At 59.6% G+C, this 22,977-nt stretch overlaps 1 protein-coding gene across 11 annotated transcripts in view; it reads left to right on the forward strand.

Moving 5' to 3' along the window:
• The window catches only part of JPH3 (junctophilin 3), a 161,610-nt gene that overhangs the window by 106,798 nt on the left and 31,835 nt on the right, over positions 1 to 22,977 (forward strand). For all 11 annotated transcript variants that reach the window (XM_053906735.1, XM_053906738.1, XM_053906734.1 and 8 more), the window contains one exon: positions 10,669 to 11,446. In XM_053906735.1, coding sequence (XP_053762710.1) covers positions 10,669 to 11,446 — 778 coding nt within the window. The remainder of the gene's footprint in view (positions 1 to 10,668; positions 11,447 to 22,977) is intronic.

The following is a 22,977-nucleotide window of genomic DNA, read 5'->3' on the forward strand; positions in this document are numbered from 1 at the left end:
CTCCCCCCAACACGAGGCCAGAAGCACCGCCTGCGCCCGGGTCGGTTTCTCTGGGGCGGGAACTGCCTGCCGCTCTCCTCTGGGCGCTTCCTGCCTGACGGGCTGCTGGGGCCTCCTGGCTCCTTTTCCGGCCTCCACTCTGCACGCTGTGTCTGACCCCTCAGGGAAGCGTCTCCCCTCCATCCCGAGGAGCCCACTGGCCTGGGGCTTTGTGGCCTCTTCCTGGCTTTCCTTACCAGCCTTCTAAGTGTGGTCCGGACGCTCTCCAGGCTGGCATCTTCCGTGGGGAGCGGGGCTTCGCGTCGGCACCTCCATGGGCCCTGAAGCCTCCCTGAGCCTAGGCAGCCCGAGCAGGGTGGGTACCTGGACTGCTGCAGAATCTTCTTACGGAAGTTCCTCCCCTGTCTTCCCCCTCCAAAATGTTTCACCATTAGGGCGCCTTGGTGTCTCCATTCATTAAGCGTCTCTTGATTTCGGCTCAGGTCACGATCTCCCAGTTCATGAGATCCAGCCCCATGCTGGGCTCTGTGCTGCCAGCGTGGAGCCTGCTTGGGATCCTCTCTCGCTCTCTCCCTCTCTGCCCCTCCCCTGCCCATGACCTTTATCAAGATCCTCTGTGCCCATAGTTGAAGGTATCCATTCGTGCCCAGAACAAAATCCTGCTTCGAGCAGGGGGGCCTGGGTGGCTCTGTCGGTTGAGTGTCTGACTTGGGCTCTTGTCACGATCTCACGGTTTGAGGGTTCCAACCCGGCGTCGGGCCCTGTGCTGACAGGTTGGAGCCTGGAGCCTGCTTCGGATTCTGTGCCCCTCTCTCTCTGCCCCTCCCCCCTCAAACAAATGAACATTTAAAAAACCTGCTTGGAACAAAAGTCCACAGAACCACCCCCCCTTTCCCACCTGCCCACAAATTTGAGCTAAGTGTGCTTCCTGTTTTCTTCACGCTCGCAGCTGTCCTGTGTGGACTTGTTGCTGTGGTTGATGAGGAATCTTTAGTCTTCGGGACCCCGTTCCCCTTCTTAAGCTTTCCGACGTCAGGTCCCATATTCGTTAACCCCATATTCTGGGTTCTTCCTGATTACAAGACTGACGCTTGTGGAGCTAGTCGGTGCGTTCGGAGTCCCTGCGCTCCTCCCGCATCTGTCTTCACAGGGCACCGGACCAATTGCTGCCTCTTTGCGGCCGCGTAGTTCTGAGATCACTCGTTCTTTCCCTGCCTTCCAAATGGTCCGGAGAATACCTCTCCGTGCAGCTGTTCACATGAACGAAGACTCCAGATTCCCTACTGGTCTACACCTATATGCAGCCACACGTTCTACGTGATCCACGTTTTATAGCTTTTCCTCTGGTTTTTACAAGTCCTGTAGATGTTCCCTACTTCCCTCTGCTTCCTGGAAGTCCCCTTTGCCCTTCTTGTTGGCCGGGTCTTGCTTTTTCCTGGTTTACTCCCTTGTTTTGGTGGCATACGTCCTGTAGTATCTTCCTAAGGAAGGCTGCCTGAAAGCTGGTTTTTGGGGCTATGCTGAGGAATTGGTCGTTTACAGGATTCTAGACTGAAGTCCAGGGTTTGGGGGGGGGGGGGGTGACTACCCCAGACTGCTGGCTTTCACTGTTGCTGTTGAGAAGGCTCTTCCCGTTCTGATTCTCAGCCCTTCATGTGGGGTCGTGCCCCCCTCAAAGTGTTTGGGGTCTTCACTCTAGGATGTGTGTGTGTGTTGGGGGGGTGGTCTGAAATTCCACAGTGCCAGGTCTTGGTAGGAGTGCTTTTCCTTCTTCGTGCTGGTGTCCTGAGCCCCTTCAGCCCGGACCCTTCAATCCCAGACGCCTTCCTATCCTGCATCTTTGGTAACTTTCCTCCGTTGCTTTTCCGGAACCCCTAACGTATAGACGCGGGGCCTCTGGCTTAGCCTACACAACTCTTATTTTCTTCTATTTCCCACTTCTTTGCCTGCCTCTTCTTTTCCAGTTTCTGATTTTCTTGACTTTGTCTTCCAACTCTCTTCCAAAATTCTTATTTTGGCCATCGCACTTTTAATTTCCTGGAGTTTGCTCGTTTAATCTGACTTTTCTGTGTGTGTGTGCTGTGTTTGCACTTTATGGATACAGTGTTTTGTCTTCATGGCTTTACTTTCTGGCCTCCCTGATGCCTGCTGTACCCTGCATTTTCCATGATTCTCTCCAGTTTCCCCCTTCCCTGTCACCTATTTGTATGTTTGGGTCCCTTTTCCTTCTGGCAGCTTCTTCCAAATGTCTGATGACCCTTGGCTGTTCGTTTATTAAAGGTCCCAAGAAGCAGACTGGCCAGACTCGACCTCTTCAGAGGACTTCTCCCCTCCTGCCTGCATGTGTCCGTGTACCTGCCCGTGCCTGGATCGGCCGGGAATGGGGGCAGGGTCTCTGCTCAGAACGTGGTCTTCCTCCTAGATGTCCTGTGTCTGGTCCCACACTTAGCCCCTGGCTTGTCTCTGCCCGGTGTCCCCCGGCTATGATTTTCTGGTTCTGTTTCTCCAGGAACTTTTGTGTCCTGCCCAACGAGCGTTTATATGTTCTAGGTAATCTGGTTTTTATCCTTTCTCTTGGTTTATCCTCCTAACTTCTACAGTTCTGTCACCTGGTTAGAGACTGAGAATGTTCTATTGGCTTGCAGGGCCACCATAACCAAATGTCACACACTGGGAGGCTTAACCACTAGACCTTTATTCTGTCCCAGTTCTGAGGCTGGAGGTGCAAGGTCAAGGTTCCAGGGCTGGGTTCTTCTGTGGCTGCTGTCCTGGGCTTGCAGGTGGCCCCCCTTCCTGCCTCTTCATCTGGGTGTTCTCCTCTGCACACGCCCCTGGTTTCACTTCCCTGTTTTTTTTTTTTTTGTTGTTATTTTTGAGAGCGAGGAAGAGAGACCGTGTGAGCAGGGGAGGGGCAGAGAGAGAGAGAGAGAGAGAGATACACAGAATCCCAAGCAGGCTCCAGGCTCCGAGCTGTCAGCACAGAGCCCGATGTGGGGCTCAAACTCACGAACTGGGAGATCGTGACCCTAGCTGAAGTCGGGTGCATAACGGACTGAGCCCTCCACGAGCCCCCCACTTCTCTTCTTATAGGAACATCGGTCCTATCGTATTAGGGCCCAGATGAACAGCTGCGTGTTTTTCATTGTGATAAAACCCCCAAAATTTACCATTTTGACCATTTTTAAGTGCACAGTTCACTCGTGTCAAACATCCTGAGTGCTGTGCACGGCTGTTCCCAGCGCCCCCCTCCAGAAACCGGGTCTTGTAAAAATGAGCCCCGTCACGCATTAACCGCTCCCCTCCAGGCCCTGGCACCTGCCGTCCTACTTTCGGTCTTGAATTTTAACTATCCGAAGTATCTCCCATAAGTGGAATCGTACGGTAATTATCTTTCTGTATCTGGCTATTAGCACAGTGTCCCGAGGGCTCATCTGTGCCCTGGCTGGTGTCGGGATTCCCTCCTCTTAGGGCTGAAAAATGTTGCATTGTGTGGACAGACCACCTTTCCTTGATCTGTCCGTGGACCCTCGGGTTGCCTCCACGTCTTGGCCGCTGTGAGTAGCGCTGCCGTGAGCACGCTGTGTGAAGGTCCTGGAGACCCTGCCGTCCCTTCCAATGGGTCTGGAGGCGGGGCTGTAGTGCTTTTGTCCACGGTGGCCGCTCCGTTTCACATTCCCACCGACGGTGTGCGGTCCCCACGCTGTTTCTTATGGTTTTTTTAAAATTTGTTTAACGTTTATTTATTTTTTTAAAATTTTTTTTAACATTTATTTATTTTTGAGACAGAGAGCATGAACAGGGGAGGGTCAGAGAAAGAGGGAGACGCAGGATCTGTGCTGAGCTGTCAGCACAGAGCCCGATGTGGGGCTCGAACCCACGGACCACGAGATCATGACCTGAGCCGATGTCGGACGCTTAACCGACTGAGCCACCCACGCACCCCTTAACGTTTATTTTTGAGACAGAGACAGAGCATGAACAGGGGAGGAGCAGAGAGAGAGGGAGACACAGAATCTGAAACAGGCTCCAGGATCTGAGCGGTCAGCACAGAGCCCGACGCGGGGCTCGAACTCACAGACCGTGAGATCATGACCTGAGCTGAAGTCGGACGCTTAACCGACCGAGCCATCCAGGCGCCCCTCTTATGGTTTTGATCGTGGCCGTCCTAGTGGCGTGAGGCGAGGTCTCGCTGTGGGTTTGAGCTGCGTTTCTCTGATGATCCGTGACGCTGAGGATCTTTTCGTGTGTCTGTCGCCTAACCCCGTTTTACCTTAATCCTCTCTGCGAACGCCAGGTCTCCCAATACGGTTACCTTCTAAGGTCCTGGGGAGGGTGGGAGAGGGGTGGGTAGGACCTCACCATGTGGGATGAGTTGTTTCCCCGGAATCCAGAACACGTGCTAGTCAGTAGCTGTAGCTCGTCAGAGCCCAGCTAAAACTGATTTTTTAAAATACATCCTGGGGCACCTAAGTGGCTCGGTCGGCTACGCATCCAACTTCAGCTCAGGTCATGATCTCACGTTCGTGAGTTCGAGCCCCACATTGTGTTCTACACTGATTATGTGGAGCCTGCTTGGGCTCGTGCACTCTCTCTCTCTCTCTCTCTCTCTCTCTCTCTCTCTCTCTCTCTCTCTCCCCCTCCCTGGCTTGCACACACACACTCTTTCTCTAATATTTTTAAAAACTCAGCAATAAAACAACTTATTAAAAAAATCCTTCCTGGTGTTGGTGATGATGGAGGGAGATGGTCACTCTTACATAGACTTCTCTCCATGGGCAATTTATCAAAAGCCCTAAGTAAAAAGAAACTTCCCTTTGAGCAAATGCATTCTAGGAATCTATCCTGAGGCTATAACTTGTGTACAAAGATGAGCTGTCAAAAATGAGGAATGACCTAAGTACCCACAGAAGCTTGGCTTGTAACTTCTAGGTTGTGGAATGTTCGGGTTTGGGGCTGGCTGTCCTCACTAATGTAGAAAAGGCGGGAAGAGGGGCACCTGGTGGCTCAGTCGGTTAAGCATCCGACTGTTGATTTCAGCTCGGGTCACGATCTCCCTGTTTGTAAGGTCAAGCCCTGTGCTGACAGCACGGAGCCTGCTTAGGTTTCTCTCCCCCCGTCTCTCTCTCTGCCCCCTCCCCACCCCTGGTCACATACACTCTGTCTCGAAATATTTTTAAAATGGAAGGAGGTCCAGGGTATGTTGTGAAAGAAGCTTCCAGAGCCTAGTACGCCTGCCTGTGCTGTGATGCTGCTGCCCTGACCCGGTTGCTTATGAGCTGGGTGTCCTTGGACGAGTTTCCTCACCCCTGGGTTCTCCTCTATCACAGGAGATGTCCCAACCACTGCACATCACGTGGTCTCCTTTGGCCAGCCTGATTCAGTAGGTCAGTTAGGGCCTGGGATTGTGGCTTTCTACACACACACACACACACACACACACACACACACACACACACAAAATACGAGCACAACAGGTGGCTTTCATCTAAAGCGACATGTGGGCGGCACTCATTTCCGAGTCCTGCCTGCCTTGGAGATTCTGGGTTGGGCCCAGACGTGGACGTGTGGAATTGCTGGGGTGGTGGTTTTCACTCAGGGTGCAGTGCATTCTGCTATTGTTTCCAGAAACTCTGGGAAACCCACTTTCTGGGTGAAGCAGGAAGCAAAAGTCCGGGGTACAACCTGACTTCCCAGTGTGTCCCCTGCTGGTGAGATGGGGTTTGGGGATGGAGGGGCCTCCACGCATTACCCCCCCCCCCCGCCCCCGGGCACGAATGTGGGGACACAGGGCATCCTGTGCACCTGAGAAAAGGGGGCCTGGAGCTCTGTGAATGCCGTCTGTTCCTCCCAGGGAGATGCCTGTTCAACACGGGGCTCTCATGCCAGGCCTGACACCCCAGGACTATTGGTGCAGGGGTCCGGGGGCACACGGACCCCAAGGAGAGGGGTTCTGGGTGTTTCAGGGACCCCTGGGCTCACTGGGAGGAACGAGGGGTGTTCTGGTGGAGCCAGCATTGGAGAATCAACTGTGTGCCCCTCTCTCTGAGGGAGGAGACTCTAGCTGCTTCTCTGGCCCCTCTTTCCTACTCTGGGCAGGAAGCGATCACTCGGGCTCCCTCCACTCCCAGCCCAGCGTCCCGGAGGGAGACGGCGGTTGGCCACATTCTGGGATCTAGTCACCTGCGATGGGGGAGGGGAAGGGCTGCACCCTGTGCGCACTGGGGGTAGTGGACCTCTGGGAGGAGGGCCAGTGCAGGTGGAGTAGGAGGCTTCTGGAGGGGAGAATAGGAGCTGGGCTGTGGCACTGGCCCCTGGGTAGGCAGGTGTGGTGTGGGGCTAAGGAGAGGGGGGTTCAGCCACCTGCAGGCCTGAGGCCCTCCAGGCAGGCAGGCAGGCTTTGAGATCAGCTCCAGCTGGGTTCAAATCCCCCTCTTGTCAGTAACATAGGATGGCTCTTTTGCTCCCAAGCCTCAGTCTTCTGTCAAATGGGCACAATGAGTCCTGACTTCACAGCAAATGTTGTTCCTTCCTCTCCTTCCTTTGACCCTGGGGCTCCCAGCTGGTCCCTTGGGTGTGCCCCCAGGAAGATCTGTCCCTGCCCAGGGCATGCTCTCAGGGTGCGCTCAGGAGGGCATCTCCGCTGATGTCCAGCCCTAGAGGCCGGCCTGTGGCTGAGACTGCATTTTCCACCAGGGCGGTCCTCTGGGTTGTGTGACAAGTGCTTTGGAAGAGTGTCAGCTCATGGGTAGGGGCTTCAGATGGGAAAATAAAAGCCTGTGAGAGACGTGTGGAGCTCTAGGGAGCCACATAGAACTCGGCAAGACCTGACTGTCCCCCCGGCCCAAGATGCCAGAAGCTGGGGGTTGGGGCTTGCCTGGGCTCTGGCTTTTGGAATTTGGATGGCGTGCCAAGCCAGGTATGGAGCCTCCATGGGGTTCCAGATGCAGTGGCAGGGTCACCTGGGAGCCTGTTAGGAATGCAGAAGCTCAGGCTGCACCACCTGACTCAAATTCAGGGGGTTTTATCCTGCTCCTTGGGGGATGCTAGTGCTGCTCAAGTGTAAGGCAGTCCCAGGTCCCACAGCCTTGTCCTGTTGGCTCTTTCCTGCGAGTCTTGCTAGCTCTAGATGGCATTTCCCAGGCAAGGATCGGGGAGGTTTCCTTCCTCACCTGCAGTCCCCTCAGATCTCCTGATTCCAAGTTCCGGGTGATGGGGATGGAGGGGCCAGCCCATTATCTTCATCAGGATAGGCAGGTGAGGTGGGTGAAGGCGGGGTCCACTCGAGGGTGCTCTGCCTTACTGAGCTTGCCTGGAGAGAAGTAGGCATGCCCCCAGCTGTCCATCTGCGCCTGAGTCTTTCTGTGACCGGTGGCCCAGGGTCAGGGTGGAGGTGCACACCAGAAGTTTCCCCTGCTCTGGGGCCCTCACAGCATCCTGCGGGGACAATACCTGTCAGGGTCACTTGGTCTTCCCGTTGTACTGGGCATGTTGGCTCCTGCCTTCTCACACGCAGGCTGCTTGGGGTATAAAACAAAACACTGGATTTAGGGTTTTGCAAATAACTGATTGGATTCAAATGTTGGGAGGGGCTTGAACCCTTTGTCTCCCCTGCCCCCACCCTGCCAGCCCCGGCAAGGAGGGAGAGGGCTGAGGACTCTGGGCAGAGAGGCTGGGGAGGGCAGGGGGTGGGGGATGGGAGCCTCCCCACGGCCTCTCTGGTCGCTGAGCTGGCCTGCGTCTGTTCTCTTGATTCTGTCAGTCCTTTGTGGGGAAGGGAGGAGGCTGTGCTCCCAGGCCGGTCCTAGCAGAGCTGGGCTGTGGTGTTTCCTTGATGTTGAAATCCAGTTTCTTACCAATGTCGACTGCAGCCTTGTAGAAGAGTTCCCACTGGGGGCAAACATGCAGATACAGGGGCACCTGGGTGGCTCAGTCGGCTGAGCGTCCAACTTCAGCTCAGGTTATGATCTTGTGGTTCATGGATTCGGGTCCTGTGTGGGGCTCTGTGCTGACCGTGCAGAGCCTGCTTGGAATTCTCTCCCCCCTCCCCCCTCCCCCCTCCCCCCTCCCTACTTGTGCTCTGTCTCTCTCAAAATAAATACTGTTAAACAACGCAGGTCCGACAAAACTGTACACTCTGGCCAAAGAACCTTCCTTGGATGTGGGTGTGGACACTCGCAGCTTGGACTGGGCGCAGGAGGCCTTCAAGGGCCTGCTTGCCCCACCCCCAGGGAAGGAGCCGCCGGGACCACTGAGCCTGCTCCCGGTGTCCTCCTCACGGCCTTGGGTTGGTGGAAGCCACGGGCTCTGTCCCAGCGTGGGCCCTGGCGTGCTGGGTGGCACAGAGTCAGCCACCGCCTTTGTCCGTCCTGCCCCCTGCTTACAGCCAGGTTGACTTGACTCTGGGAGGGGTGCGGCGGACGCCATGGGGCACGTGGATAAAACCCATATCCTACCCTCCGGAGGACAAGGTACGCACTGCCTGGCACAGGCAGCCAGCCGGAGGCAGGGAGAGCTCTTGGTTAGGGCAGGGGTGGGAGGAGGGGAGAGCCCTTGCTGCACTGTATTTCCCCGAGTTAAGGCCGTGGGCCCGGGGCCGCTTCCCCCAGCGGGGTGCACCCCCACCCGGCTTTGCGGTGACCAGATGACTGACCCGGGTGGGGGTACAGAAGCCCTCCCCGCCGGGTGGGAGGAGTTCCACGGGATCGGGCTGAAGTGCATGTGCAGCTGAGGCCGCCCTCCCTCGGCCCACCCCATAGGATAGGTTCCCAAGAACCGTGCCCTGCTTCTAGAAAGCACCTGTGTTGTGGGGCACTTTTTAAATGGACAGGCTGCCGTCTGCTGGAGCAAAAGGCTCCCTGGTCCTTTGTCCCGGCTACGTCTCTTCCCACCCCGGGCATGAGTCATGAGAATAACGGGTCTAGAATACAAGGCCCTTACCTTACTCTCTGGGGAGCTGGCAGCCTGGTTCCGCAGGCGGATGTGTCCTGCAAACGTGGAAGGACCCAGGCACTCTCCAGAGTCTGCCTGTGGAATGCCGGACGTCCTGTGCGGTCGGCTCCATGGGCTGGGGTAGCCTAGGTGTTGGGAGGGGACTCCAGCTGGGCTGGAGTGGGTGGGATCTGGACGGCGGGGTGGGGATTAAGTAAGGGCAGGCTGCGAGGTTAAGGTCTCAGACAAGCCCTTGGAGGGTGAGGACCTGTTCTGACTTGGGGGCTGTGGGTGACCGTGGTGGGTAGTGGCATATCGATGGCTGACGTCCTTTAGGGATGCCCTGTCTAGAGGACCAAGATCCAGGGTTGCCAGATCCTGTAATTTTTTTTTTAGGAGAAACCAGAACTGAGTTTCCACGTGGAAACCCCTTGAGTTTGAAATGTTGGCTCTTCCAGTTTTTTTATGAAAACACTACGGGGCAGATAAAACCTGTATGTTGCTTCTGTGACAGTGAGTTGGGAGAGGAAGGGGAACAGCCCCCCCCCCAATTTTCACTGAGAAGCCCTTCCGGGCTGGGGAGCCCCTCAGTGGTGCCTAGCTGAGGCCTGGCACTGACTCTAGGAACCCTAGGGTTTTCATCCCCCCCTCTATCGATGAGGAGACTGAGGGTCAGAGAGGTTCCCATCACACGACCAGTGAGTAGAGCAACACGAGCCTGGTTTTGCCGCTTTATTTTTCCTTTTTATCCTCTTCTGTTAGGATATTACATATATTATAAAATCTGCAATTTTGATCCCTCTTCAAGCGTGCAGGCCAGTCACATTACATTGACAATGTTGTGCCACCGTCACCTCTGTCTACTTTCAAAACTTCTCTGTCACCCCGAATAGAAACGGACCCCATTCAACAACTTCCTGTTCCTCCCTCCGCCCCCACCCCCACCCCTACCCCTGGCACCTGCCGTTCTTCTGTCTGTGAACTTGACTACTGGAAGGGCGCCATGTAAATGTGATTGCGGTATCTGTCCTTCTGTGACTGGCTCGTTTCACCGAGCGTAAAGTCGGCACGGTTCATCCCTGCCGTAGCGGGTGTCAGAGTTTAACGGCTGGATAATATTCCACTGTATGGATAGACCCTACGTTATCTGTCCATCCACGGATGGACCCTCAGGTTGTTCCCACCTGCTGGCCATCTCAGTTACACTGCTGTGAACGTGGGTGTGCAAATGCTTCTTCGGAGCTTCTGCTTTTGATTCTCTTGGGGACGTCTGGTCTGCGGATTGCAATACCTTAATTAAGTTCCCAATTGTCTTCCAAACCCTTCCTACCCCCCCCCCCACGCTTGTAGTGGGTTTGTGGCCTGGACCTGTGTCCCTGTAGCTGGACTCCCGGACCCCACGACTGTTGGGGTCACTCGCTAACGTGCTTCCCTCTCCTTGGCTACGTCCTCTCCCTGTCTTCTCAGGGCCGGGCCTTTGTCCCTGTGCAGGGAGAGCTCTGTAGTTCACAGCTGACTCTGTATGAGACTCGGCCACCCCCCTTCTCCCTCCCCAACTTGTAAGAGCTCGAGGTGCAGCTGTAGGAAGCAGGGCTCAAGGGTTCTCCGCCATCGGCGGTCCGTCTGCCTCAACGCGAACCGTGCCAAGATGTCTCCGGCAACCCACGGTGTCCCCCCCCCCCCCCCACCGACCCCCGTGGTCCTGCGGGGGGCTCACCCCTCTCTCCGCTGTCTCCGCAGGGACCTACCAGGGCCAGTGGGCCGGCGGCATGCGCCAGGGCTACGGTGTGCGGCAGAGCGTCCCCTACGGCATGGCGGCCGTCATCCGCTCGCCCCTGAGGACGTCCATCAACTCCCTGCGCAGCGAGCACACCAACGGCGCCGCGCTGCACCCCGACGCGTCCCCGGCGGCGGCCGGCAGCCCGGCCGTGTCCCGAGGGGGCTTCGTGCTCGTGGCGCACAGCGACTCCGACAGCCTCAAGAGCAAGAAGAAGGGGCTGTTCCGGCGCTCGCTGCTGAGCGGCCTGAAGCTGCGCAAGTCCGAGTCCAAGAGCAGCCTGGCCAGCCAGCGCAGCAAGCAGAGCTCGTTCCGCAGCGAGGCCGGCATGAGCACCGTCAGCTCCACCGCCAGCGACATCCACTCCACCATCAGCCTGGGCGAGGGCGAGGCCGAGCTGGCGGTCATCGAGGACGACATCGACGCCACCACCACCGAGACCTACGTGGGCGAGTGGAAGAGCGACAAGCGCTCGGGCTTCGGGGTGAGCCAGCGCTCGGACGGGCTCAAGTACGAGGGCGAGTGGGCCGGCAACCGGCGGCACGGCTACGGCTGCATGACGTTCCCCGACGGCACCAAGGAGGAGGGCAAGTACAAGCAGAACGTCCTCGTGAGCGGCAAGCGTAAGAACCTCATCCCGCTGCGCGCCAGCAAGATCCGCGAGAAGGTGGACCGGGCCGTGGAGGCCGCCGAGCGGGCCGCCACCATCGCCAAGCAGAAGGCGGAGATCGCGGCCTCCAGGTAGGAGGGGCGCGGGCGTGCAGGGCCGCGGGGCCTGGGCCGCTCGGGGCGCGGCGCTGCTGTTTCTGGACTGTGCCCGCTGGAACTCGGGGCTCCTCGGAGGTTCTCGGGGAGGCTGTGCGCGGGATCTCGGGGTTCCTCCGCGGGATCTCGGGGTTCCTCCGCGGTTCTCGGGTGGGGAGGCTGTGCGCAAGAACTCGGGGCTCCTTGGAGGTTCTCGGGCAGGGCACGAGAACTCGGGGTTCCTCAGAGGTTCTCTGCGCAGGAACTCGGGGCTCCTCGGAGGTTCTCGGGGAGGCTGTGCGCGGAAACCCGGGGTTCCTTGGCGGTTCTCAGGTGGGGAGGCTGTGCGCAAGAACTCGGGGCTCCTCGGAGATTCTCGGGGAGGCGGTGCGCGGGAACTCGGGGTTCCTCGGCGGTTCTCGGGGAGGGCACAAGAACTCGGGGCTCCTCGGAGGTTCTGGGTGCAGGAACTCGGGGCTCCTCGGAGGTTCTCGGGGAGGCGGTGCGCGGGAACTCGGGGTTCCCCGGCGGTTCTCGGGGAGGGCACAAGAACTCGGGACTCCTCGGAGGTTCTCGGCGCAGGAACTCGGGGCTCCTCGAAGGTTCTCGGGGGGTGGGGAGGCTGTGCGCAAGAACTCAGGGCTCCTCAGAGGTTCTCGGGTGGGGGATGTGGGGGGACACAGAACTTGGGGCTCCTCGGAGTTCTCAGGGAGGTGGGGGGCACAAGGACCGGGGGCTCCTCGTAGGTTCTCTGGAGGTGGGGAGGCATGCAAGAACTCGGGGCTCCTTGGAGGTTCTGGGCGGGGTGGGAGGGACACAAGAGTTCAGGGTTCCTCGGAGGTTCTCGGGGAGGCAGTGCGCAGGAACTCGGGGTTCCTCGGCGGTTCTCGGGTAGGTGGGGGGCCGCAAAGCAGTGGATGATCTGAGGAGGTTCTGGGCCCTGCGGCCTTCCATCCGACAGGACAGCGTCTCCTTTATCTGTTTTGAGTGCTGGTGTTCAAGGAGAGGTGTTGAGGGATAAAGGAGGTGGGCTGTTCTGGGGAGACAAAAGTGTGATGTCCCCAGGCTGCGGGTCTAGCCCTGCAAGGACACGGGGGAGGGAGGAAGCTGTCTTGGCTGTCCACGGGCCCCAGGACACAGTCCTAACTGCAGGGACTGGCTGGGGGCACCCGGAAAGGGGTCCGTGTAAGACTTGGTGCTGTGGGCAAAGGCTGTTGTGAGACGCGGCCCTTACTGAGTTCGGGGTTCCGCAGGGCTGGCGGGCACTTAACATCGGTTTCGAGTTGGCTGTTGGCAGGTGCCATGTGGGAATTCAAGGTGGCTTTGGTGTTGGTGCAGGGTGGGGGCTTCAGAGCTGGAGAAGGGGCTCAGGGCCTGGCTCCCTGGGAGCTACAGATGTAGGTGCCTGAGCGGCGAGGCCGTGGACGGCAGGGACCACTTGCAGCTGGGAGGAAGTGGCCCTGTTGAAAGCCAAGACCCCCCCACCCCCACCCCCCCCCCGGTGGCCACGTGCCTGGGTTCTAAAGAAACCATTCCTGATTTGAGTTACCTGAGAGCTTCCTGTCCTGCGTGTGCTTTCCTGGGTCAGGGTGGGACCTGGGGGTCTTACCCCGAGGCGCTCAGGGATGGAGCCCCCGGCTGCCTGGGCAGGAGGCTTCTGGGAGGACAGACCCCAGCGTCTTTCTGGATGATTCTGTGTTCCTGGCCGGGGGCAGGAAAACTTCCCAACTTTGCTAATTAAGGTTTTAGTGTGTGTGGTTCTAGTTTTCAATGAGCTTTGAACAGTGCGAACAAAACTGGTAGGTGCCGTTTATTGCCAGAATATGTACTGCTCCCAACATCCCAGGTTTTAGAGGGAAACAAAATCCTTTCTAAGAAGCCAAGAGAAAAGCGGAGTCCCTGCCCGAGCACCGAGGTCCAAGATGGCTGTTCGCCCCCTCTCACCCCCCCCCCCCCCCCCCCCGGGTACGTTCAGGCCTGGAAAGAAACAGAAGCAGCATTTATGGCCACTCCCCTGGGGGGTTAAGATGAAATTAGGTTTCATGTTATTTCTTCCAGTATAACTGTGACAGTCGCTCGTATAGAAAAATTGGAACACAGATCGTAAGAGGAAGCAGGCGTCACGAGCCCCGGTCTGCTGCGCCATCCAGACTCTGGCTGGCATCTGGCTGTATTTCCTGCCTTCCTGTCTGTCGTTCATTCCTTCACCTTTTGCATTTGGTTTATTTTGTTGACCTCCGCGCATGAGAGGTAGTTACAGGGCTGGGGGACAGTGTCGTCGAGGACCCAGGGTGTCCCCTCATGGCAGCTCGTCTCTGGCCTGTGGCTGAGTTCTCGGCCCAGGGTCCATGAGGACGCGGGAGAGTCTGCAGAAATGACTTTGAAGTCTAGCGACCAGGAGAACTTCCTCGGGACTGAGGACGTGGGACACGGGGTGGTTTTCTGACAGATCCCACAGAAATGGGGCTCTGGGTCCCATGAAGGAGTCGAGCCCGTGTTGTGGGCAGAGGTCAGAGTCCACACGCCTGAGGAGCTCCGCTTGGGGCTGGTTTCAACCTCTGAGCCTCGGTTTCCTCGTCTGTGAAGTGGGACTAAGGGCCCCTGCTTGCAGCGAAGGTCTGAGAACCCGGGTGCCAGCTCAGGGAGCGTGTCCTGGTCTGGCTCAGGCCCGTCACTGCTGAGCAGCCTGGGGAAGATGCTTCCCCTCTCTGGGCTGGGTTCCCCGTCGAGGGACGGGATGCAGTGACGCACGATGCCCTCAGCCTGCGTGGGGCTGGTGCACGGCACTGTCACCCTCCCCCGGACCATGCCACCCCCTCCCCTTCCCCTCTGACCCCAGGACCTCTCGGTGGGCGGGGGGGGGGGGGGGGGGGAGTGGGTGTGTCTGCACATTTGCGCCGTGACTGAGCTGTGTGGGCCTCTTGGTGTCCAGGGCCACCCACTGGAGGCAGGGGTGACCACGTCCTCTATCCCTGCAATAGGGTCCGGGATAAGAAGCCTCCCTTCGAGGCGCAGGATGAAGCCCTGCTTCCTGCATTGTCTCAGTGGGCTGACAGGCCAGTTCCCTCTTTTTTTCTAACTCTGCCTGGACAGCGCAGCCCACACGAAAGCTGGGTCAGCGTCCCAGAGGCCCCAAGGCCCGCCCTCCACTGGAGCGTGAAAGTGGCCTCGGCGGCTGCGGCGTGGCTAAACCCAGGAGGACCCTGGTCATTGTCACAGCCAAGAGACGGCCAGGCTGAGACAGCAGGAACAGAGAGGGGCCACCGCTCCCTCCTTGGGCCCTGGCCGGGTCCTCATCGGGGTGCCCAGGACCCTCCCCGGGGGGGTGCGGGGGTCAGCCCCGGGGGGGGGGGGCGGCAGCTGTGGAGGGAGGGGACAGGCACACAGGCTTTCCTGGGAAACGTGGTGGGGGTGGCATTCTGACCCGTGGTCCCGGTCTCTGGGTCATACAGCCAAGGGGGCTGTGGGGGTGGGGGCGTGTCTGCAGCCGGATCTCAGCCCCCACCTCTGTACAGGGGATTGCCTGTGACCCCCCAGTCACGCTGAGGCCAGCCACCCAGAGATGCCGGGACCTTGTCAGGTGCCGCCTTGGCTCCGCTCTTCAAAGCTTTCCAGGCCACGTCCGGTGTCGCCAGCACCTGGTGGTGTATAAAACTCGCACGGCCGGGCCCCACCCCAGAGCTGCTGATTCGGGGGTCCGGGTGGGGCCCGAGAACCTGCATTCATTCTTCATGAGCCCCCGGGGGATGCTGGGAGCCTCCAGCGCTTCTGACAGGAGGCCCGCAGGGCAGAGGCGTTGGAGGGTCCCAGGTGGGTCTGTCTGGGCCTCCGAGGTCTGAGCGGAAGGCGCTGCTGTCCTTCGCCTGGGACTTCCTGCCAAGTTATGTCTGCCCGGTTGTGCGTGCCGGTGACAGGGTCCATGATAGATGGATGCCACCCTGTCGCCAATGGGACACCCCTGAGCGCCCCCTGGGAACTGCTTCCAGCATGTGTGTTCTGACTGCCCACAGCATAGACGTCTCCCGTCCTCATACACTCGGGCGCTCCCCTGGAGCGTCCTGAACGGGATGGCAGGTCTGTCTCTTCTGTGCCTGCCTGCCTCCCTCCTTCCACCCTCCCGGTGCCCGCAGCAGGCATGACCAGTCCATCCCGGTGCTCCTGGCTGTGCCCTGGCCCGGGGCACGGGACCTGCCAGCTGTGATCTCACCAGAGGGGCTGGTCTTCCCAGGGACCAGCCTGTGGTGAAAACGCAAACCCATCCCCGCTAGTCAGGAAGACGGTGTGCAGGACGCCTGGCCCGAAGGCCGCCACACGTGAGTGTCCAGCAGCTGCCCTGTGTCGTGCAGCGATTCCGCCCCCCCCCCACCCCCCAGGAGGAAAGAGCTGGTAGAAACCGAGCTGGGGGTGGGCCGGTCGGCCTCCTGCCCTGTGGTGGCCCCGGGACACCTCCCAGCGGCCGGGGCTGGTGGATGGTGCTGGAGAAGGCGGCAGGGCGAGGGCTGTGAGCCCCCAGCTGTGACCACTAGGCGAGGGCGGGGAGGGGGCACCCCTCACCTGGGGAGGGAGAGCCCGCACCCGGGTGGTGGTCGTGAGCCGGTGTCCCTGGCCGCTGCCTCTGGCAGTGGAGGAGAGCTGTCATAGGGGGCACCAAGTCTTTGAAGTTTTATCTTGTTCTGTTGGAACATAACGTCGGGGCCAGGTGTGGTCTTGTCCCTGGATCCCTGGTGCCTGGAACCGTGTGTGTGGCTCGGTCACGTGGCATCTGTGTAACAGCCGTGCTTTGGATGAATGTGTGGCTGCTTGGGGCCCACCTGCTCTCATCGTCGGGGACAGCTTCCTCTGGCACTGGGAGGCGGCAGCTTCCCGGGGGGTGTGGGGCAGCTGTGCCGTTTGAGGGGGACTCTTGCTCCCACGGGAGCAGCCCCAGCTGGGCCTGGGCGTGTGGGCAGGACACGGGGCCGTGCTGGGACGCCCTGGGGGTGAGGTGGCCGGGTGGCTGAGGATGCCTGTTCCTGGGCACTGAGCTGGCTGGGTCATTGGGGCGGACCGGTGTGCGTGCTGGCCGTCAGCTGGGGTCCGAGTTGTGTGACGCTTGGCTGAGTGAGAATCGTGGGTGGGGGGAGATGGGAGGGACCCTGACCGGGCAATTAGGTGGCCGAGGCCATTCTTGACACGCAGACGGCTATCCCCCTCCCACACTCAGGTAGACGGGGCTCCTTGCTCACCACTGTCCAGATCCTTCCGTCGGGCAGACCGGCTGCTCTGGGCGGGAGCTGGGGAGGGGAGCCACGTGGACGGCATAGCCGAGAGCCGCCCCGATGCTGAGGGTGGGGTGCCCAGGTCTCCGAGCCGGGCAGCGGCACGGTCAGGACTAGACGCACCGCCAGGGTATTGCCCCTTCGGGCCTGGGCCGTGTTCTGGGACCCCCCCACTTGTGGATATGGGGGGGGGCTGGCTGGCTTCTGCAAAATGCTCTCTAAACAGACCGTGGTCCCTAGGACAGGGAGGACTTGCTGTACAAAACCTCAGGGAGGCCTGTTCTGGGAGGGGCTCCCAACTCCCCAGCCCCTGCTTGAGCGCCCGCTGTATGCCCAGCGAGCTGGTGTGTCTGCACCGGGGCCTCGGCGCCCTCCGCCGTGCGCCCTGGCTTCCCGGCCTCTGTGAGATCTGGACCTGCTCTAGGCCGTTCCTGAGGGGTCGGTACAGCCTGCGGGCAGGGAGGCGGAGTCCTCCGCCAGGAGGTTACCTGAGGCATGTTTCCTTCTTGAAGGAGACAAAACTTTCCAGGATCTGAAGTTGGGGGCCGGGAGGGGGGGGGGTTCTTTTTTTAACGTTATTTTTTATGAAGGTGATCCCTCCACAAAAAAAATATTAAAACCATAAAACGGATTGGTGTAACGTAACTGTCATGCCCAGACCGGTTCATCTCCTTAGAGGGAATTAGAGCGACCCCCCACCCCCAACCGACCAGCCACAGGGGGTCCGTTCCCAAGACCCGCAGTGGATGCCTGAGACCATGGATAGGAGCCGAGCCGACCCAACCCAACCCTGTCCACGCCGCGTGTCTTCCTGGACGTCACACCTACGAGGAAGTTTAATTTACGAGTCAGGCTACGGCAGAGACGAACGATAAAACAGAACATCTGCAGCAACACTGATAAAAGTTACGTGAACGTCGTCTCTCTCAGGACCTCTTGTCCCCTTCTCGTGACGCGGATGCTGAAATGCCCCCAGAGGAGGCCAAGTGCTCCGAATGACAGGGGTATGTGACAAACCTTAGGCCACCACGGACCCCTGACCACACGTCAGAAGGCGATCCTCTGCTTCCAGACCTCGGTCGACGGGCTCACTGAAACCGTGGACAAGGGGACCGTGCACATTTTTGTCAGGCTTCTCTCCGCCTGGATGCGGAGGCGGATATCACCCCCTCGTGGTTTCCCGTTACAGGCATGGGACTGCGCCGTCCGCGGCGTTCTCTGGTTTGTCTTTTCTACCCTTTCTGTCAAGGACGTCTTTCCGTTTCAGGGTGTCCAGACCTGTGTGTTTCCTAACGGCTACACGATATTGGGGAGCACGGATGCACCGTGCCGGTCCACCCCGGACTCTGTGAATGAGTGTTGGGGGTGCGTCTGATCGCTCAGTCTTGCAGACGCGGCTGCAGGAGCTGTGGTCGCCCGTCCGCTGGGCTGCCGGCTTGCACATTCCCGCAGTGTAGCCTCCCAGAGCAGCCGCTGCCGGCTGGGAGCCGCGTGCGTTTCAGGTTGCTGGTGGTGCTGCCAGGTGGCCTGGCGGGAAGGCTGCCCTGATTTACCCTGGGGGGGGGGGCCCCGCAGGGCAGTCCTGGCTGAGCGCCGTCATCCAGCGGTTTCCCTCTGCCGCAGGCTGACCGTCCCCCAGAGACCCTGTCCTCCCAGTCCCCTGGGCCCGGTGGGTGCGCGACCTTCCGTGGCAGGTGTGGTGAAGGATTTTGAGAGGAGGGGGTCATGCAAGATGAGGTCCCCACAGGAGGAGTGCACGGGGTCACAGAGCTACCCCCCCATGTCCCCCCAGCCTCTGGAAGGAATCAGCCCTGCCCATGCTGTGACTTAACACCCACTGAGACTCTGGTTTCTGCCCTCTAGAGTCAGACCGTGAGTGCGCGTTAAAGCCACCGTGTGTGTGGAGACCTCTGCCTGAGGGCGGGGTGCGTCACCTGCAGTCCCTCTCCAGAAGGGTCACGCCTGTCCCCTTCCCACCCCACCGGGCGGCCAGCTCTCCCGGTCCCTGCGGAGCTGGGCTCTCTCTGCAGGGTACACGAGCTTCCTGCTGCCGGGGGAGGGCCGGCCACCTGCTGGGAGAGGCCTTCGGGTGGGCGAGAGCCATCTGTTCCGGCTCTGGCCTCCCGACGTGGAAACCATGAGAGACTGGGGAGTGGGGTGCCGGATCCCGGGAAGGGGCCGGGTCGGGGCTGGCCGCGTGCACCTGCCAACCTTGGGTTCCATCCCAGAGGTGCGGGGGCTCGAGCTCGGGCCTGTGTCCAGTGCCTTCTGTCTGTGTGCCTGGCGGGTGCCGGGGACCTGGGGAGCCGGCCCCTGCCCGCACCTCCACCCTGCACCTCGCCCTGTGGTGCCCCACCCTCGCTCGTGGGGTCGGGACATGGGCTGTCGGACGTGATTGGGCTCGTTGCCCGCTTTGCTCCACTTGTGCCACTTGACGGAACGCACGGAGCCTGGGACTCGGCCACTGGCAGCTTGGGTGACGCGGGAGACAGGAAGCCAGCCCCATGCTGGCCGAGTCCAGGCGAGCCCGGGGCCGGGTGTCCTGGGGGCCGTTTAACCTGCCTTCCCCTGAGTTCACCTCCTCTCGAGAGAGCCCGGTGCCTTTTACGAGGCCCTGGGAAAGGGCCGTCAGGTCGGTCTTGGTGATCTGTCCCCAGACTTGGTGAGTCCGGGTGTTCCCCCTAAACTTGCCCCCCCGGCCGTCCTATTGCAGCGGGAGCCCGGTTCTTCGGGAGAAAGGGCGCGTGGCCCTGCTGTCTGCAGCCTCAGGCCAGGCTCCCGGGGCCTGTGTTTCAGCTCTGTAAAACGGGTTGTAACGAGCAGGTGCCTGCCGGGTCCCAAGGAAAAACCAGGGACGCCTGCTCTCCTTCCCCCGACATGCCGGAGCAGGCAGGGAGAGGGACAGAGAACTCCCCTGCCCTTGACCCTCGGCAGGCCCCGAGCCTCGGTTTCCCCACCTGAGTGGAGCACACACCCGGCGCTTGGACAACCATGTCTACACTAGTCAGACCTGGAGAGTTTTGTTTTATTGAAGCTTATTTCAGTCCAGCCTGGAACCCAGTAGGCACTTGGGGCAAACCGCACATTTGTTCCTGATTCCAAGCCCCGCCCCCCCTCCCTGCAACTGACCATGCCCTTTGCCGTGCGACTCTGGGGTCCCTCCTGTTGGAGGCTCTGCCACGTGCTTTGGTCAGCGGCATGGGGTGGGAGGGGTATCTAGTGCCCCCACCCCACCCCTCTTGTGCCCCTGCCAGCACATGACCGTGTGACCTGGGGATGAGCAATGCCAGGAAGACCCAGATGCACGGGTGAGAACGATCAGGTCCCCTCCTTTTGGGAAAGGATTGTTACGCAGCACTGTAGCTGACTGATACGGCATCTGTGAGTGGTTTTTTTTTTTTTTTTTTTTTTTTTAATCTTTTTGAGAGAGCATGAGCAGGGGAGGGACAGAGAGGGGGACACAGAATCTGAAGCAGGCTCCAGGCTCTGAGCACTCAGCGCAGAGCCCAACACAGGCCTTGACCTCATGAACTGCGAGATCATGACCAGAGCCAAAGTCGGATGCTTAACTGAGCCACCCAGATGCTCCGAGAGTGGTTCTTGAAGGAAGAAAGGAGTGTTTCTGCTGAGCTCCAGCCACGTTGGACTGTTGGTTCTTTTTCGGGAACATTCCCGACCCTTCCTTGTGTGAGTGCCCTGGAGCTACCATGACCACGTGCCCCTCACTGGGAGGCTTGAACCAACAGGAGTCTGTCTATCCTCTCCCAGCTCTGGGGGCAGAAGTCTGAAATCAAGGTGTGGGGTGGGGACATGCTCCCCTCCGGAGGCTCCAGGGAGGATCCTTCCTGCCTCTTCCAGCTGCTGGGGACTCCAGGTGTTTCTTGGCTGTGGCCGCATCCCTCCAACCTCTGCTCGTGTCCTCACTTGCCCTCTCCCTGTGTCAGTGGTCCCTCTGACAAGGACGGGTCATCAGGTTTAGGGGCACCCTAACTCAATCTGACCTCCCCCTAATCAGGTGTGCAAAGACCCTGTCCCGAGTGAGGTCATGCTGAAACTCTAGGGGGATGTGACTCTGGGGGTCCCCATCCAACCCACTGTACTGTGTGGCTACACCACAGCTAGGCTCTTCCCCGGCTCATGGACGCTGTTCCTTTTGCTCGGGGGCGTCGGTAACTCACAGCTGTTGTCCGTGGAATCCACCTGCCTCCAGAGAGCTGGGGTCAGAACTGCCCCCTTGCCCCCCTCAAAAACTTTCCTTTCTTCTCCGGGTCTGTGTTCTCGTGGGCCCTGCTTCAGCTTTCCTGGAGTTTTCCGTGAAAAACCACCTACCCGAGGCATGTGGTGTGATGGGAGTTCACCCAAAGGCTTGGCGAGACAGAAGGGGGTTGATCTCAGTTACAGACAGAACCTGCCGTGGCTCACAGATGCCGCTGTGCTCCAAACCCTTCCTGCCCCCCTCCCCCAGCCGCTCCTTCCACTTGAACTTCAGCCTTTGTGCTCAGCGCCCCCACTGCCAACTCCCCCCGGGCTGTGACCTGGGCCTCCCCTGCCCCTCCCAGGTCCCACCAATGGGCTCTGCCAGGCACTGGGGCACCCGGCACGGCTGGTATCCAGGGAGGGCCCACTACTTGAACGTGCAAGCCCCCACCAGCTCGGGGGGGGGGGCGGGGGCGGTGGTGGATAGAAGGCACAGGATGGGAAATGGGAACCCCTCGCTGCATGAGCACGTTGCTGACCTTAGCCTCTGCTGCGGAAGGGTCTGCGTGACCAGAGCTCCAAAACATTTGCTTTGGGAGACTTTGAAGAGTGATTCTGGCCACGGTGGTTCCTGCAGACGTATGTCTGTCAGGCGGGACTTGGTGTCGGAACCAGGACTCCACTGCAAACGACAGAATCCCAACTCAAACTGGTTCAAGAGAAAAGGGGCTGTGCGGCTCTTGTTCCATGGCTTGCTGTCAGGCACGGCTGGATCCAGGGGTTCAGATGTCGTCAGGGCTCTGTCCCTCTCTGTGTTCATCCCCTTGTCTACCAGGTCCCCTGCAGGAGGTGGGAAAGACGGGCAGGTCCCTGCTCCCCTAACCCTGCAGCTCTCAATCCAGAGGGAAGGAGCACCCATGTCAGAATGATCTGGAAAGGCTGTGAGTGACCACGCTGGGTCACAGGTGCACCTCCAGCGTGGGGGGGGTGGTGTGGTCGAGGATGGACACCCCACGGGACACGGAGCGGGGGAGAACTCGTCCCTGATGGGAGCGCTGTGCTAACTAGCCCAGCCCAGACTTCGGAAAGGAGCGGTGCCGGGATCCGTTTCCTTGTGTGTGTGATGAAAGTCGGGAGTGCCTCGGTCCACGTCTTCCTGTCGAGATGCACTGGCATCGCGTCCTCAAGGCTCGTTCACGTTGTGATGGGTGTCAGAGCTTTGTTACCTTCTGGGGCTGAGGGACATTCCGGTGTGTGGATCGCCACGTGTGCTTAGCCACTCGTCCACGGCTGGTTTCCACCTTTGTGATGGATCCTGCTGCTGTGAACGTTCACGGCCAGGTGTTTGTGGGGACGGGCGCACCTAGGAGCAGAATTGCTGGGCCACGTGGCGGTCCTCCGTTTAACTTTCTGGGCACTGGCCACACAGCCACGGCCCCGTTCCGCGTCCTGACCGGCAATGCAAGTGGGTTTCGGTTTCTTCCCGTCCCTGCCGGGAAGAGAGGGAGGAAGAGAGGATCCCGACCAGCTGAACCACCGAGGTACCCAAGCGTCGGACTCTTGATTTTGGCTCAGGTCATGACCCCAGGGTCGTGTGATCAGGCCCCAGGTTGGGCTCTGGGCTGAGCAGGGAGCCTGCTTGGGATCCTCTGAATCTGTCTCTGCCCACACTCTCCTGTTATTGTCTGTCTGAATGCCCCCCCCAGCCCGCCTCGTGGTCCATGGGATTTGGATTCATGTTTCCCCGATGGCAAGAGAACGATGTACTTGGCCATTTGTGCATCTTCCCTGGAGAACCGCCTGCGATCTGGGGCTTTAACGTTTGCTCACTCCTCCCCGTCAGCCACGTTTATTTGTTGGAGTCGTTCCCTCCCCCGCCTCCCCAGCTGAGCTGGAGGCCTGGCGAGTGCTGCCCGCGTTCCTTGTTGTCCAACCCCCCACGGTGTTCCTTGGGGAGCCTGGGGACAGTGTCTCTGCTGGTGTCACCTGGGGGACTCGGTCCCCCCCCCCCCCGCCCTGTTGAGCTCATCCACTAGTGGTGTTATCACTTGGCCTCCCCAGCGTGGGTCCCTC

This window comes from Panthera pardus, unplaced genomic scaffold (assembly GCF_024362965.1).
Source record: "Panthera pardus isolate Hobbes unplaced genomic scaffold, ASM2436296v1 HiC_scaffold_19, whole genome shotgun sequence".
Classification (NCBI taxonomy): Eukaryota; Metazoa; Chordata; class Mammalia; order Carnivora; family Felidae; genus Panthera; species Panthera pardus.